Here is a 14,928-nt window from a genome sequence, read left to right as displayed (position 1 = left end):
TGGAAGTTAAGACCAGGTTCAGCCTTTGTTCTCTCTCTTATGTCTGGGCTTCACAAGAGAAGGTCACGATTGGCTTGTGGGTTATCTTTCATTTATTTGGCGTGGGCTACGGCCAAACAGTAGCCTGTGTAAAGTTGGTTTAATAAACCGTCAATTCGCAAACTCAATCCTCTGTCTGGACAGTCGTTCTTTTATGATCTAGTCAGGTCATTACAGTAGTATGCCATGGGCTCTCCAACGTTGTTCTTGCTTTTCTTACATTTGGTAAAACAAAGTGAAATATGTTCGGGAACATCGAGAGAAACATGTTTCTACATTTAAACATATTTAACTGTTGACCGCCCCTCTCTGCGCACTCGTGAAAGGAATTAAGGAGGGGAGGAGTGAAACGCAGTGGTGGGAGATGCTGTAGCTAAAAAGCCTATCCATCAGGAAAATATATATTTAAAAAAATAAATCCTATCACGAGACTATACAAAATCAAATAATTTGACTAATTATAAGCCATCTGAATTCCTTTAAATTTTTGAGTATAGGTGAATGATGTACCAAAGACAACAAATACGTTTTATTGTTTCATGTTTTTCTGCGTGAGTAATAAACCATAGCTGTATTAAAGCACAATCATTTTAAAAATCAGGCTATTTTCGGTTTGAGCTTATATATATATATATATATATATACACACACAGTTTTAGTCGGAAATGTACATATACTTAGGTTGGAGTCATTTAAACTGGTTTTTCAAACCACTCCACAAATTTTGTTTAACTAGTTTTGGCAAGTCGGTTAGGACATCTACTTTGTGCATGAGAAGTAATTTTTCCAACAATTGTTTACAGACAGATTATATCACTTATAATTCACTGTATCACAATTCCAGTGGGTCAGAAGTTTACATCCACTAAGTTGACTGTGCCTTTAAACAGCTTGGAAAATTCCAGAAAATTATGTCATGGCTTTAGAAGCTTCTGATTGACTCAAATGACGTCAATTAGCCTATTGGAGGTGTACCTGTGGATGTATTTCAAGGCCTACCTTCAAACTCAGTGCCTCTTTGCTTGACATCATGGGAAAATCAAAAGAAATCAGCCAAGACCTCAGGACAAAATTGTAGATCTCCACAAGTCTGGAAGAACCTTGGGAGCAATTTCCAAATGCCTTAAGGTACCACGTTCATCTGTACAAACAATAGTACGCAAGTATAAACACCATGGGTCCACGCAGCCGTCATACCGCTCAGGAAGGAGACGCGTTCTGTCTCCTAGAGATTAACGTACTTTGGTGTCAAAGTGCAAATCAATCCCAGAACAACAGCAAAGGACCTTGTGAAGATGCTGGAGGAAACAGGTACAAAAGTATCTATATCCACAGTAAAACGAGTCCTATATCCACATAACCTGAAAGGCCGCTCAACAAGGATGAAGCCACTGCTCCAAAACCGCCAAAAAAAAAAAAAGCCAGACTACAGTTTGCAACTGCACATGGGGACAAAGATCGTACTTTTTGGAGAAATGTCCTCTGGTCTGATGAAACAAAAATAGAACTGTTTGGCCATAATGACCATCGTTATGTTTGGAGGAAAAAGGGGGAGGCTTGCAAGCCGAAGAACACCATCCCAACCGTGAAGCACGGGGGTGGCAGCATCATGTTGTGGGGGTGCTTTGCTGCAGGAGGGACTGGTGCACTTCACAAAATAGATGGCATCATGAGGACGGAAATATATTGAAGCAACATCTCAAGACATCAGTCAGGAAGTTAAAGCTTGGTTGCAAATGGGTCTTCCAAATGGACAATAACCCCAAGCATACTTCCAAAGTTGTGGCAAAATGGCTTAAGGACAACAAAGTCAAGGTATTGGAGTGGGCATCACAAAGCCCCGACTTCAATCCTATAGAAAATTTGTGGGCAGAACTGAAAAAGCGTGTGCGAGCAAGGAGGCCTACAAACCTGACTCAGTTACACCAGCTCTGTCAGGAGGAATGGGCAAAAATTCACCCAACTTACTGTGGAAAACTACCCGAAACGTTTGACCCAAGTTTAAATTGTTTAAGGCAATGCTACCAAATACTAATTGAGTGTATGTAAACTTCTGACGCACTGGGAATGTGATGAAAGAAATCACTACTATTATTCTGACATTTCACATTCTTAAAATAAAGTGGTGATCCTAACTGACCTAAGACAGGGAATTTTACACTAGGATTAAAATGTCAGGAATTGTGAAAAACTGAGTTTAAATGCATTTGGCTAAGGTGTATGTAAACTTCCGACTTCAACATAATCCACACATAAAACGGTCAACCGAATCGTTTCTAGTCATCTCTCCTCCTTCCAGGCTTTTTCTTCTTTGGACTTTATATGGCGACAAACTTTCATTATAAGGTGAATTACCACTACCCGACCTCAGTTCATCTTTCAGTCATCCACGTGGGTATAACCAATGAGGAGATGGCATGTGGGTTTATGCTTTCTAAAAGCCAATGAGGAAATGCGGCATCTCTCATCTCATCTTTTTTATGGAATATCTACATAGGCCCATTATCAGCAACCATCACTCCTGTGTTCCAATGGTACGTTGTGTTAGCTTATCCAAGTTTATAATTTTAAAAAGGCTAATTGAGCATTAGAAAACCCTTTTGCAATTATGTTAGCACAGCTGAAAACTGTTCTGCCGATTAAATTAACATTAAAACTGGACTAGTTTAGTATCTGGAGCATCAGCATTTGTGGGTTCGATTCCAGGTTCAAAATGGCCAGAAACAAAGACCTTTCTTCTGAAACTCGTCAGTCTATTCTTGTTCTGAGAAATGAAGGCTATTCCATGTGAGAAATTGCCAAGAAACTGAAGATCTCGTACAACGCTGTGTACTACTCCCTTCACAGAAAAGTGCAAACTGGCTCTAACCAGAATAGAAAGAGGAGTGGGAGGCCCCGGTGCACAACTGAGCAAGAGGACAAGTACATTAGAGTGTCTAGTTTGAGAAACAGATGCCTCACAAGTCCTCAACTGGCAGCTTCATTAAATAGTACCCGCAAAACACCAGTCTCAACATCAACAGTGAAGAGGCGACTCGGGATGCTGGCCTTCTAGGCAGAGTTGCAAAGAAAAAGCCATCTCAGACTGACCAATAAAAAGTAAAGATTAAGATGGGCAACAAAAAAAAACAGACACTGGACGATTGGGGGGAAAGAAAGCGTTATGACCAGAGGTTACCTTGACTAAACGGTCACATTGTATTTTACTGTGGTCATGACAACAGACTTACCCATAGCTACGCTGCCGCCCCACATGCCTAAGGTCAGTAGGGACTGGGGCAGGTACAGCCAACTAGCCGAGAGCTTCCCACAACTACATGGATAGAACGAGAGATTTACACAAGCGCCCAGGCACCTCTCTCGTCAACGGTTGTCACATTGGATAGTGGATGCTATTATACTATCTTCTAATACCAAGGGGTTACAGCCTCTGAGGGGCACGAGGTCTCATTCCACCAAAGATATGGCTACTTCTTGGACACTGCTCAAAGGCATCTCCTACCAGGAAATGTGTAATACAGAAACAAAACAACCCCTCATACTTTCATGAGGTGACTGGACGTCACAGCACCTTCCCCGGGCTCATACTGTTCTGTCGGGCCCTCTGAGGTGTAGTCTGGAGACTATTGGTTGGAGTGTGCCTGCGATACGGGAGTTTCATATGTGAATCGTTGAAACGAGTAATTGAAAGTCAACATAAACCTGGCTCTCTGATATTTGGTGAGCCGACTCACATCAAATCCCCTCCTCGCAAGAGGAAACATGAGTAAATATTAACTCCAGACGTTTGTGATTTAATTCTTAAGAGTTTACAGGATGTTCCCGTATCACTCATAAAATGAGATAACTGGGGTTATGTAAATAGATAAGTCGACTGTCGATAAGGAGTTAGTCTAACGGAGGTGTGTGATTGCCTAATATTTTTTTTGCTGGAGGTGAGTTATAAGTCGACTGAGCCCAAAGAGGTTTGAGGAGATTAGTCTTCCTGGTACACTGGGGGGTACAGAGTTGGAGCTGACCACGGGGGGAATGAGAAACCAACATCTCACTTCCAACGTGGTTGTGCCAAGGACCTCACCACCTGACTGCTATACATTCCTCCCTCTAACCAGGTGAATCTCCTCACACCCCCCCCCCCCCCAACCTAAGCAATCAAAACATTAGACAGTCAATGAGTATCTGGTTATAGAGTTGTTAACTAGAGGTATATTGTAGAGAAAGACCTTCTCAGATCTAGACAGTGAGGTATTGGAAGAAACTCAAAAGGAACAGATTAAACGCCACGGCTAAATTGTGTTCCACCTTTATTACTAGACAGGGCAACAAAGATCCAGAACAGCCAGAAGAAAAACAAGAAGAAAAAAAAAAGTTTCATTCGATCATCATCACATTAAACCTTTCATTTGTTTACCTTATAAAAGGCATGCTTCATATTTCTCCCTTCTGAGTCTTCTACACCACCCAACCTGCCCTCTGACCTCAAACTTTATACCAGTGAGATGTTCCCTCTGAGCAGAGAATTAAATTACACAGCAACTTAGAGGAGAATATGCTAGGAGCAAAATGACTAGCAATGAGGACATAAGAGTTCTAATGAATGAAGAGGACAAACAGACCTAGAAGGAAACCGTGCTTCTTCACCTGCATTGCTTGCTGTTTGGGGTTTTAGGCTGGGTTTCTGTACAGCACTTCGAGATATTATCTGATGTACGAAGGGCTATATAAAATAAAATTGATTGAAACTCTCCATTTTACTGCCGAAAAGGTTTGAACGAGCCTGACATTTCAAAGTCAAAAACACAACGGCACTTCCTGGTTATTTCTCATCCAACTCTCTAAAGCGTTGGCGGTTCAGCACAACTAAGCAACACGTCTCTAGCGTATGACAATGGCAGCATCCTGAAAGGCACCCCTTACTCCCTATATAAAATGCACTATCGACCAGGGCAGAAGTAACACACATAGGGAATAGGGTGCCGTTTGGGATGCAGTAAGGAAGTGGCAGAGAATCATCATGAGAAAATGTGAAAAACACGTCACCTGGTCCAGTCAATAGAAAAGTAGCAGAAATGCCATGACATGTCTTTTTCTTTTTTTAAACATACGTTTTAGAAAAAAAGAGATGACTGTACAAAGAAAATAATATCCCTAATAAACAGTATCATGGTCAATTTATCAAATCACAGAATCCCCCCCCCCCCCCCCCCCCCCCATTTCATTGCATTGCTTTTTACTGTAGTTTACCTTATCTGGAGCTCGCTCTCAAATGGTCACCTACACCTCGATCATCAGACAGACTCAAAAAAAGGTGTGACGCCTCTCTCAGTAGTCTCCTCTACAGGACAACTAGCCCAGCCTGGCTGAGGCCTGTTCCTGCATCTAGAACATACTAGACGAAGAACCAGATCTAGAATGTGGAACCTCAGTCTTCCAACAGCATCTGAGTGAGAGGTGGGGAGGGAGGCAGGCAAGGCAGCAGGGGGTTTATAAAATTGTTTTTTTTTTTTTTTAACAACACTGCATCATTGCATCGTGGGGCATTATATTATAGATAACGAAAGCTTTTGCATCACACCAATGATCAGTCAAGTTTAACAGCATCATAAGATTACAGCATCATGTACTTTTATAACTTGTAAACATGTATGCACATTAAAGCCTGGCTCTCTGACAACAGTAGCACAACATGCAGTCTGTTACATTACAAGTCGTGTTCAAAGTTGCCCGTTTTGTGCCAACATTCTACCCCTTGCCACCCCTAGGTCATAGCAAGGAGTGGCAACGAGTGGAACGACAGCTAAAACAGACTAGTACTCAGGCTAAATGTTAAAGTAGACCTGAGAGCTATGCCTCAGTCAAACTGCAGGACTTACCGGGACAGTAATGCATAACAGTAGGGCTTACCGCGGGGCAGGGCTTACCGCGGGGCAGGGCTTACCGCGGGGCAGGGCTTACCGCGGGGCAGGGCTTACCGCGGGGCAGGGCTTACCGCGGGGCAGGGCTTACCGCGGGGCAGGGCTTACCGCGGGGCAGGGCTTACCGCGGGGCAGGGCTTACCGCGGGGCAGGGCTTACCGCGGGGCAGGGCTTACCGCGGGGCAGGGCTTACCGCGGGGCAGGGCTTACCGCGGGGCAGGGCTTACCGCGGGGCAGGGCTTACCGCGGGGCAGGGCTTACCGCGGGGCAGGGCTTACCGCGGGGCAGGGCTTACCGCGGGGCAGGGCTTACCGCGGGGCAGGGCTTACCGCGGGGAGACTACGCTACGCAACAAACCTTCAACAAAACAACTCATTTTTAAAATAAATCTGAGAAATACTTGAACTAAAAATCGACATCTAGGAAGAAATTGGAAATTGTACTAAAGTCAGGTGGGTAAAAGCCATCATAAAGCACATTGCGTTGGGCTTAAGAGGAGAGGGGGGGGGAATGTTGCTGCTCCTAAAACAACCCACTCAACATGTTCCATGCAGGTCATTCATAACCATCACATCTTTTATATAATGAACAAACGACTATTGATAATCACTACAAATCCTACCGAGCTAATTAAGATCCTCAGCATAGCTAGATTGAACATGGTATGCTGAGGCAGTTGAAGACTTTATCAAGTACTTTCACAGTTGAGCAAAAAAAAAAAAATGAATAAAAATGGATCGTATCTGGGTGTATAGAAAATGTATATATATATGACAGGGTCGGGCGTTTTTCCTCTTACCTGTGTGACTCACTGCCAGCAGCAAAACCTAAGGGTCAAGGTCTGGGGTGACAGTGACACTGCAACGATCACACAGATGATAGTGTACGTACTCAGTTCAAAAACAGCCTTAGGTCAAGGTAGGCGACAGTTAAATATCAAATAGCATGTCACATCTGAGATATAAATCAAAAAAAAATCACTGGAATATCTGTGTCACTTTTACAACCCGAAGCTCCTGTAGAACATTCTACTGAACCAATAACCCACATGCTGATGATAGGAGACATCAATAAACAGCATTGAAACAACTTTGACATGCTACTAAAAAAAATGGGGAAACGAGAACAATTCAGAGAAATTATGCATTTCTAATAGCAAATGACATTTTTTGGGGGGACTATTAAATTGCTCTTTTTTTTTTTTCCTTCTTCAAATAATGCATCAATAATTAACCATCTCTATATTCTGACTAAGCAAAACTTCTGATATAACCCAAGAAATTATAACATTCCTACATGATGAAGAGCTGCACAAAGCAGTCTGTCAATAGTACATGTACTAAAGCTGACAGGAAACGATGCTCACACTTCCATTCAGAGCTCTGACAGGAAACGATGCTCACACTTCCGCTCAGAGCTCTGACAGGAAACGATGCTCACACTTCCGCTCAGAGCTCTGACAGGAAACGATGCTCACACTTCCGCTCAGAGCTCTGACAGGAAACGATGCTCACACTTCCGCTCAGAGCTCTGACAGGAAACGATGCTCACACTTCCATTCAGAGCTCTGACAGGAAACGATGCTCACACTTCCGCTCAGAGCTGACAGGAAACGATGCTCACACTTCCATTCAGAGCTCTGACAGGAAACGATGCTCACACTTCCGCTCAGAGCTCTGACAGGAAACGATGCTCACACTTCCATTCAGAGCTCTGACAGGAAACGATGCTCACACTTCCATTCAGAGCGATGCTCACACTTCCGCTCAGAGCTCTGACAGGAAACGATGCTCACACTTCCGCTCAGAGCTCTGACAGGAAACGATGCTCACACTTCCGCTCAGAGCTCTGACAGGAAACGATGCTCACACTTCCATTCAGAGCTCTGACAGGAAACGATGCTCACACTTCCATTCAGAGCTCTGACAGGAAACGATGCTCACACTTCCATTCAGAGCTCTGACAGGAAACGATGCTCACACTTCCGCTCAGAGCTCTGACAGGAAACGATGCTCACACTTCCGCTCAGAGCTGACAGGAAACGATGCTCACACTTCCATTCAGAGCTCTGACAGAACAGTCCGACTGCTATTACGATAAAACACGTTCCTACGTAGAGTCCAGAGGGAACACAAGCTACAATTCAATATACTCTAAAACGCAGTCATGGATTTATTGCATCGGGAAACAATACAGTCAAAAATAGTCAACAAAATATTGCAAGTTTAGTTCAGGAAGGACCATATTCCAAAAGTACTGTACTTTCTCTACCAGAACTTGATACTTACCCAGTATTTAAGGAAAAACATTTGCAATTTCACAGAAACACTACAGTTTTGTAATCAGTCATATAAATACATCGACAGCAAGACAATAACTGGAGTTTGTTATATAGTCACAGCAGTAGTGCTCAGTCACTGGGGTTTGTTACATAGTCACAGTAGTAGTGCTCAGTCACTGGGGTTTGTTACATAGTCACAGTAGTAGTGCTCAGTCACTGTTATAGTCACAGTAGTAGTGCTCAGTCACTGTTATAGTCACAGCAGTAGTGCTCAGTCACTGTTATAGTCACCGCAGTAGTGCTCAGTCACTGGGGTTTGTTACATAGTCACAGTAGTAGTGCTCAGTCACTGTTATAGTCACAGTAGTAGTGCTCAGTCACTGGGGTTTGTTACATAGTCACAGCAGTAGTGCTCAGTCACTGGGGTTTGTTACATAGTCACAGTAGTAGTGCTCAGTCACTGTTATAGTCACAGCAGTAGTGCTCAGTCACTGTTATATAGTCACAGCAGTAGTGCTCAGTCACTGTTATATAGTCACAGCAGTAGTGCTCAGTCACTGTTATATAGTCACAGTAGTAGTGCTCAGTCACTGTTATATAGTCACAGCAGTAGTGCTCAGTCACTGTTATAGTCACAGTAGTAGTGCTCAGTCACTGTTATAGTCACAGCAGTAGTGCTCAGTCACTGTTATATAGTCACAGTAGTAGTGCTCAGTCACTGGGGTTTGTTACATAGTCACAGTAGTAGTGCTCAGTCACTGTTATAGTCACAGTAGTAGTGCTCAGTCACTGTTATAGTCACCGCAGTAGTGCTCAGTCACTGTTATAGTCACCGCAGTAGTGCTCAGTCACTGTTATATAGTCACAGCACTGGTGCTCAGTCACTGTTATATAGTCACAGTAGTAGTGCTCAGTCACTGTTATATAGTCACGGCAGTAGTGCTCAGTCACAGGGGTTTGTTATATAGTCACAGCAGTAGTGCTCAGTCACTGTTATGTAGTCACAGCAGTAGTGCTCAGTCACTGTTATGTAGTCACAGCAGTAGTGCTCAGTCACTGTTATGTAGTCACAGCAGTAGTGCTCAGTCACAGGGGTTTGTTATATAGTCACAGTAGTAGTGCTCAGTCACTGTTATGTAGTCACAGTAGTAGTGCTCAGTCACAGGGGTTTGTTATATAGTCACAGTAGTAGTGCTCAGTCACTGTTATATAGTCACAGCAGTAGTGCTCAGTCACTGTTATAGTCACAGTAGTAGTGCTCAGTCACTGTTATAGTCACAGTAGTAGTGCTCAGTCACTGTTATATAGTCACAGCAGTAGTGCTCAGTCACTGTTATATAGTCACAGTAGTAGTGCTCAGTCACTGGGTTTGTTATAGTCACGGCAGTAGTGCTCAGTCACTGGGTTTGTTAGTCACGGCAGTAGTGCTCAGTCACTGTTATAGTCACAGTAGTAGTGCTCAGTCACTGTTATAGTCACGGCAGTAGTGCTCAGTCACTGTTATATAGTCACAGCAGTAGTGCTCAGTCACTGCGTTTGTTATATAGTCACAGTAGTAGTGCTCAGTCACTGGGGTTTGTTATAGTCACGGCAATAGTGCTCAGTCACTGGGGTTTGTTAGTCACCGCAGTAGTGCTCAGTCACTGTTATAGTCACCGCAGTAGTGCTCAGTCACTGTTATATAGTCACAGCACTGGTGCTCAGTCACTGTTATATAGTCACAGTAGTAGTGCTCAGTCACTGTTATATAGTCACGGCAGTAGTGCTCAGTCACAGGGGTTTGTTATATAGTCACAGCAGTAGTGCTCAGTCACTGTTATGTAGTCACAGCAGTAGTGCTCAGTCACTGTTATGTAGTCACAGCAGTAGTGCTCAGTCACTGTTATGTAGTCACAGCAGTAGTGCTCAGTCACAGGGGTTTGTTATATAGTCACAGTAGTAGTGCTCAGTCACTGTTATGTAGTCACAGTAGTAGTGCTCAGTCACAGGGGTTTGTTATATAGTCACAGTAGTAGTGCTCAGTCACTGTTATATAGTCACAGCAGTAGTGCTCAGTCACTGTTATAGTCACAGTAGTAGTGCTCAGTCACTGTTATATAGTCACAGCAGTAGTGCTCAGTCACTGTTATATAGTCACAGTAGTAGTGCTCAGTCACTGGGTTTGTTATAGTCACGGCAGTAGTGCTCAGTCACTGGGTTTGTTAGTCACGGCAGTAGTGCTCAGTCACTGTTATAGTCACAGTAGTAGTGCTCAGTCACTGTTATAGTCACGGCAGTAGTGCTCAGTCACTGTTATATAGTCACAGCAGTAGTGCTCAGTCACTGCGTTTGTTATATAGTCACAGTAGTAGTGCTCAGTCACTGGGGTTTGTTATAGTCACGGCAATAGTGCTCAGTCACTGGGGTTTGTTAGTCACGGCAGCAGTGCTCAGTCACTGTTATATAGTCACGGCAGTAGTGCTCAGTCACTGCGTTTGTTAGTCACAGTACTGCTCAGTCACTGGGGTTTGTTATATAGTCACAGCAGTAGTGCTCAGTCACTGTTATATAGTCACAGCAGTAGTGCTCAGTCACAGGGGTTTGTTATATAGTCACAGCAGTAGTGCTCAGTCACTGTTATATAGTCACAGCAGTAGTGCTCAGTCACTGTTATATAGTCACAGCAGTAGTGCTCAGTCACTGTTATATAGTCACAGTAGTAGTGCTCAGTCACAGGGGTTTGTTATATAGTCACAGTAGTAGTGCTCAGTCACTGTTATATAGTCACAGTAGTAGTGCTCAGTCACTGTTATAGTCACGGCAGTAGTGCTCAGTCACTGTTATATAGTCACGGCAGTAGTGCTCAGTCACTGCGTTTGTTATATAGTCACAGTAGTAGTGCTCAGTCACTGGGGTTTGTTATAGTCACGGCAATAGTGCTCAGTCACTGGGGTTTGTTAGTCACGGCAGCAGTGCTCAGTCACTGTTATATAGTCACGGCAGTAGTGCTCAGTCACTGCGTTTGTTAGTCACAGTACTGCTCAGTCACTGGGGTTTGTTATATAGTCACAGCAGTAGTGCTCAGTCACTGTTATATAGTCACAGCAGTAGTGCTCAGTCACAGGGGTTTGTTATATAGTCACAGTAGTAGTGCTCAGTCACTGTTATATAGTCACAGCAGTAGTGCTCAGTCACTGTTATATAGTCACAGCAGTAGTGCTCAGTCACTGTTATATAGTCACAGTAGTAGTGCTCAGTCACAGGGGTTTGTTATATAGTCACAGTAGTAGTGCTCAGTCACTGTTATATAGTCACAGTAGTAGTGCTCAGTCACTGTTATATAGTCACAGTAGTAGTGCTCAGTCACTGTTATATAGTCACAGTAGTAGTGCTCAGTCACTGTTATATAGTCACAGTAGTAGTGCTCAGTCACTGTTATATAGTCACAGTAGTAGTGCTCAGTCACTGTTATATAGTCACAGCAGTAGTGCTCAGTCACTGTTATATAGTCACAGTAGTAGTGCTCAGTCACTGTTATATAGTCACAGTAGTAGTGCTCAGTCACTGTTATATAGTCACAGTAGTAGTGCTCAGTCACTGTTATATAGTCACAGTAGTACTGCTCAGTCACTGGGGTTTGTTATAGTCACTGTTATATTGTCACAGTAGTAGTGCTCAGTCACTGGGGTTTGTTATAGTCACTGTTATATAGTCACAGCAGTAGTGCTCAGTCACTGTTATATAGTCACAGTAGTAGTGCTCAGTCACTGGGGTTTGTTATAGTCACTGTTATATAGTCACAGTAGTAGTGCTCAGTCACTGGGGTTTGTTATATAGTCACAGTATTGTACTTACAGAGTCAGAGGTCAACTGTTGGCACCGCTCAGACCAGCCAAACCCTCGGCCCTACAAACAACCTAAGTTCTTACGTTGACTAAACAACAGAACAATGCATGGACAGAGCAAATTTATATGTATGTCTTTTGCATTTTTTTTTTATAGTATCAAAAAGAGTTTAGAAAATGCCAGCAAATGTACACATTTTAGGGAGGGGAGGGGGTGTGGGAGAGAACAAATGTTTGAAGGCAGGGCATGTCTCATTACAGCATAACAGACCAGTTACCTGTCCTGAAGACAGAGAGAGCAGAACAAAAAAATACACGAAAGCAAATTTTTTTTGCAGTGAGACATTTTTTTTCTGGAGGGAAGTAACTCTCGTTATATAAACAGTAAAAGGCACACGACCGCTGTGTTTACACAGGAAGCCCAAATCCAATATTTTGTCCACTAAATTAGTCTTTGGACCAAACACAGATCTTTTTTCAGTGCCGATTCTAAAAAAAAAAAAATTGGTCAAAAAGACCAGTTAGTGAGAAGAAACGATAATCTTTAATTTGGGCTGCATGTGTAAAAACGCAGCCTTAGTTACCTTAGTTCAGGCTGCGTCCCCCCACAAAATGGGACCCTCTTCCCGAAATAGTGCACTACTTTAGACCAGATCCACAGCGAGCCCGGGTACACTATAACTGGAATAGGGTAACAGTTAGGACGCAGACAGTCAGATTACATCAGTGGAGTTTGACAGAGATGTTTAGATCAGAACGTTCAACCAACTCTACCAGTACTACATTACAGTATAAAGGAGACATCTGCCTAGTCATAGAGAAGAACCAGCGCAGTGGAGGTAGAAAAACAAGAGACTAACAATATAAAACAAGAGTCAAGACTGGGTAATAATTCAAAAATTGGTCCTAGAACAGAACCTTGGGGAACACCGAAACTGGAGCCCCAGTCAAAAGGCAGGCAGAACAATGAACTCACATCTAAATAAACCACCGTACTGTTACCAGGAGATGTGTAGACCGTTGGAGAGAGAGAGAGTCAGGACAACAACTTTCAGGCAGTCAGAAAAATCATTTTGACAGTCAAAGGAGAGCGAGAGTAGAGAGAGAAGTGAGGGCCCTGCATTTAGTTATTTTTTTTTTCTTTTCAATTTTCCAGTGTGCCATTACGGTCAAAACAAAGAAAAATAGGTACATGCTTTTTTTAAGTTGAGTTCATATTTAGTCACATATCTATTACCGACCCAACTTACCAACACAGTAGGTTTCACTTTAGTTTATTGCAAAACACAGGCATATTATTTAAAAATGGAGCCGATATCACATGGTAGACGATTTGAGATAATAACAGGAGCTCTTACCACATAGCATGACACAAGAATAGAATTACCATATTACCTCACTAAAAAAAAAAAAAAAAGAACTGTTCATTTACAAGAAAAATCAACAAACAAAAAGGAGATAAATATCATGGTGGTGTTTGTGTCGTGTCTCCGGAGTGACTTCGTCATCGTCACATCTATTGTGAAACACTTTTAAAAACCCAACAGAAATAAGATCTTCACGACGTCATCTGTACCATCCAACACATTTAACAAAAAAAAAAAGGGGCCTTTTTGTTTGTTTTTCCCCCACAATGTAGCATTTACTTTATGTCCACTTCACATTACTGGCCCTGTGCAGAATACATAGAACATACAGGCCACGTTAACAGCAGAACATACGGACGGAGCTTCTCTCTCCAGATACCTATCTATATATACACACACATATATTCGTATAGACAGTACCAGTCAGTTTGGACACACCTACTCATTCAAGGGTTATTCTTTATTTTTTTACATTTTAGAATAATAGTGAAGACATCAAAACTATGAAATAACACATGGAATCATGTAGTAACCAAAATAAAAGTGTTAAATCAAAATATATTTTATATTTGAGATTCTTCAAAGTAGCCACCCTTTGCCTTGACAGCGTTGCACACTCTTGGCATTCTCTCAACCAGCTTCATGAGGTAGTCACCTGGAATGCATTTCAATTAACAGGTGTGCCTTGTTAAAAGTTAATTTGTGGATTGTCTTTATGCGTTTGAGCCAATCAGTCATGTTGTGACAAATTAGGGGTGGTATACAGAAGATGGTCTTTTACCAAATAAGACCAAGTCCATATCATGGCAAGAACAGCTCTCATGAGGACCGCCACAGGAAAGGAAAACCCAGAGTTACCTCTGCTGCAGAGGATAAGTTCATTAGAGGTACCAGCCTCAGAAATTGCAGCCCAAATAAATGCTTCAGAGTTCAAGTAACAGACACATCTCAACACATCAACTGTTCAGAGGAGACTGCAGCAGTTCGACAATCAAGGCCTGATTCACAAAAAGAAACCACTAAAGGACACCAAGAAGAAGAGACTTGCGTGGGCCAAGAAACACGAGCAATGGACATTAGACCGGTGGAAATCTGTCCTTTGGTCTGATGAGTCCAAATTTGAGATGTTTGGTTCCAACCGCCGTGAACGGATGATCTCCACATGTGTGGTTCCCACCATGAAGCATGGAGGTGGTGGTGTGATGGTGCTTTGCTGGTGACACTGTCAGTGATTTATTTAGAATTCAAGGCACACTTAACCAGCATGTCTACCACAGCATTCTGCAGCGATACACCATCCCATCTGGTTTCGCTTAGTTGGACTATCATTTGTTTTTCAACAGGACAATGACCCAACACACCTCCAGGCTGTGTAAGGGCTATTTGACCAAGAAGGAGAGTGATGGAGTGCTGCATCAGATGACCAGTTGATGACCAATTGAGATGGTTTGGGATGAGTTGGACCGCAGAGTGAAGGAAAAGCAGCCAACAAGTGCTCAGCA

General features: G+C 42.9%; 1 protein-coding gene across 2 annotated transcripts in view; it reads right to left on the bottom strand.

Moving 5' to 3' along the window:
• Positions 1 to 13,317: 13,317 nt before the first annotated feature.
• The window catches only part of LOC129823574 (far upstream element-binding protein 1-like), a 58,025-nt gene continuing 56,414 nt past the window's right edge, over positions 13,318 to 14,928 (bottom strand). For both annotated transcript variants that reach the window (XM_055882412.1, XM_055882414.1), the window contains exon 17: positions 13,318 to 13,731. In XM_055882412.1, the coding sequence (XP_055738387.1) occupies positions 13,723 to 13,731 (9 nt within the window). In that variant the 3' untranslated portion in view covers positions 13,318 to 13,722. The remainder of the gene's footprint in view (positions 13,732 to 14,928) is intronic.

This window comes from Salvelinus fontinalis, chromosome 26, assembly GCF_029448725.1.
Source record: "Salvelinus fontinalis isolate EN_2023a chromosome 26, ASM2944872v1, whole genome shotgun sequence".
Taxonomy (NCBI): Eukaryota; Metazoa; Chordata; class Actinopteri; order Salmoniformes; family Salmonidae; genus Salvelinus; species Salvelinus fontinalis.
The sequence above is the reverse complement of the archived record's forward strand: the minus strand, read 5'-3'. Positions and strand labels throughout refer to the sequence as shown.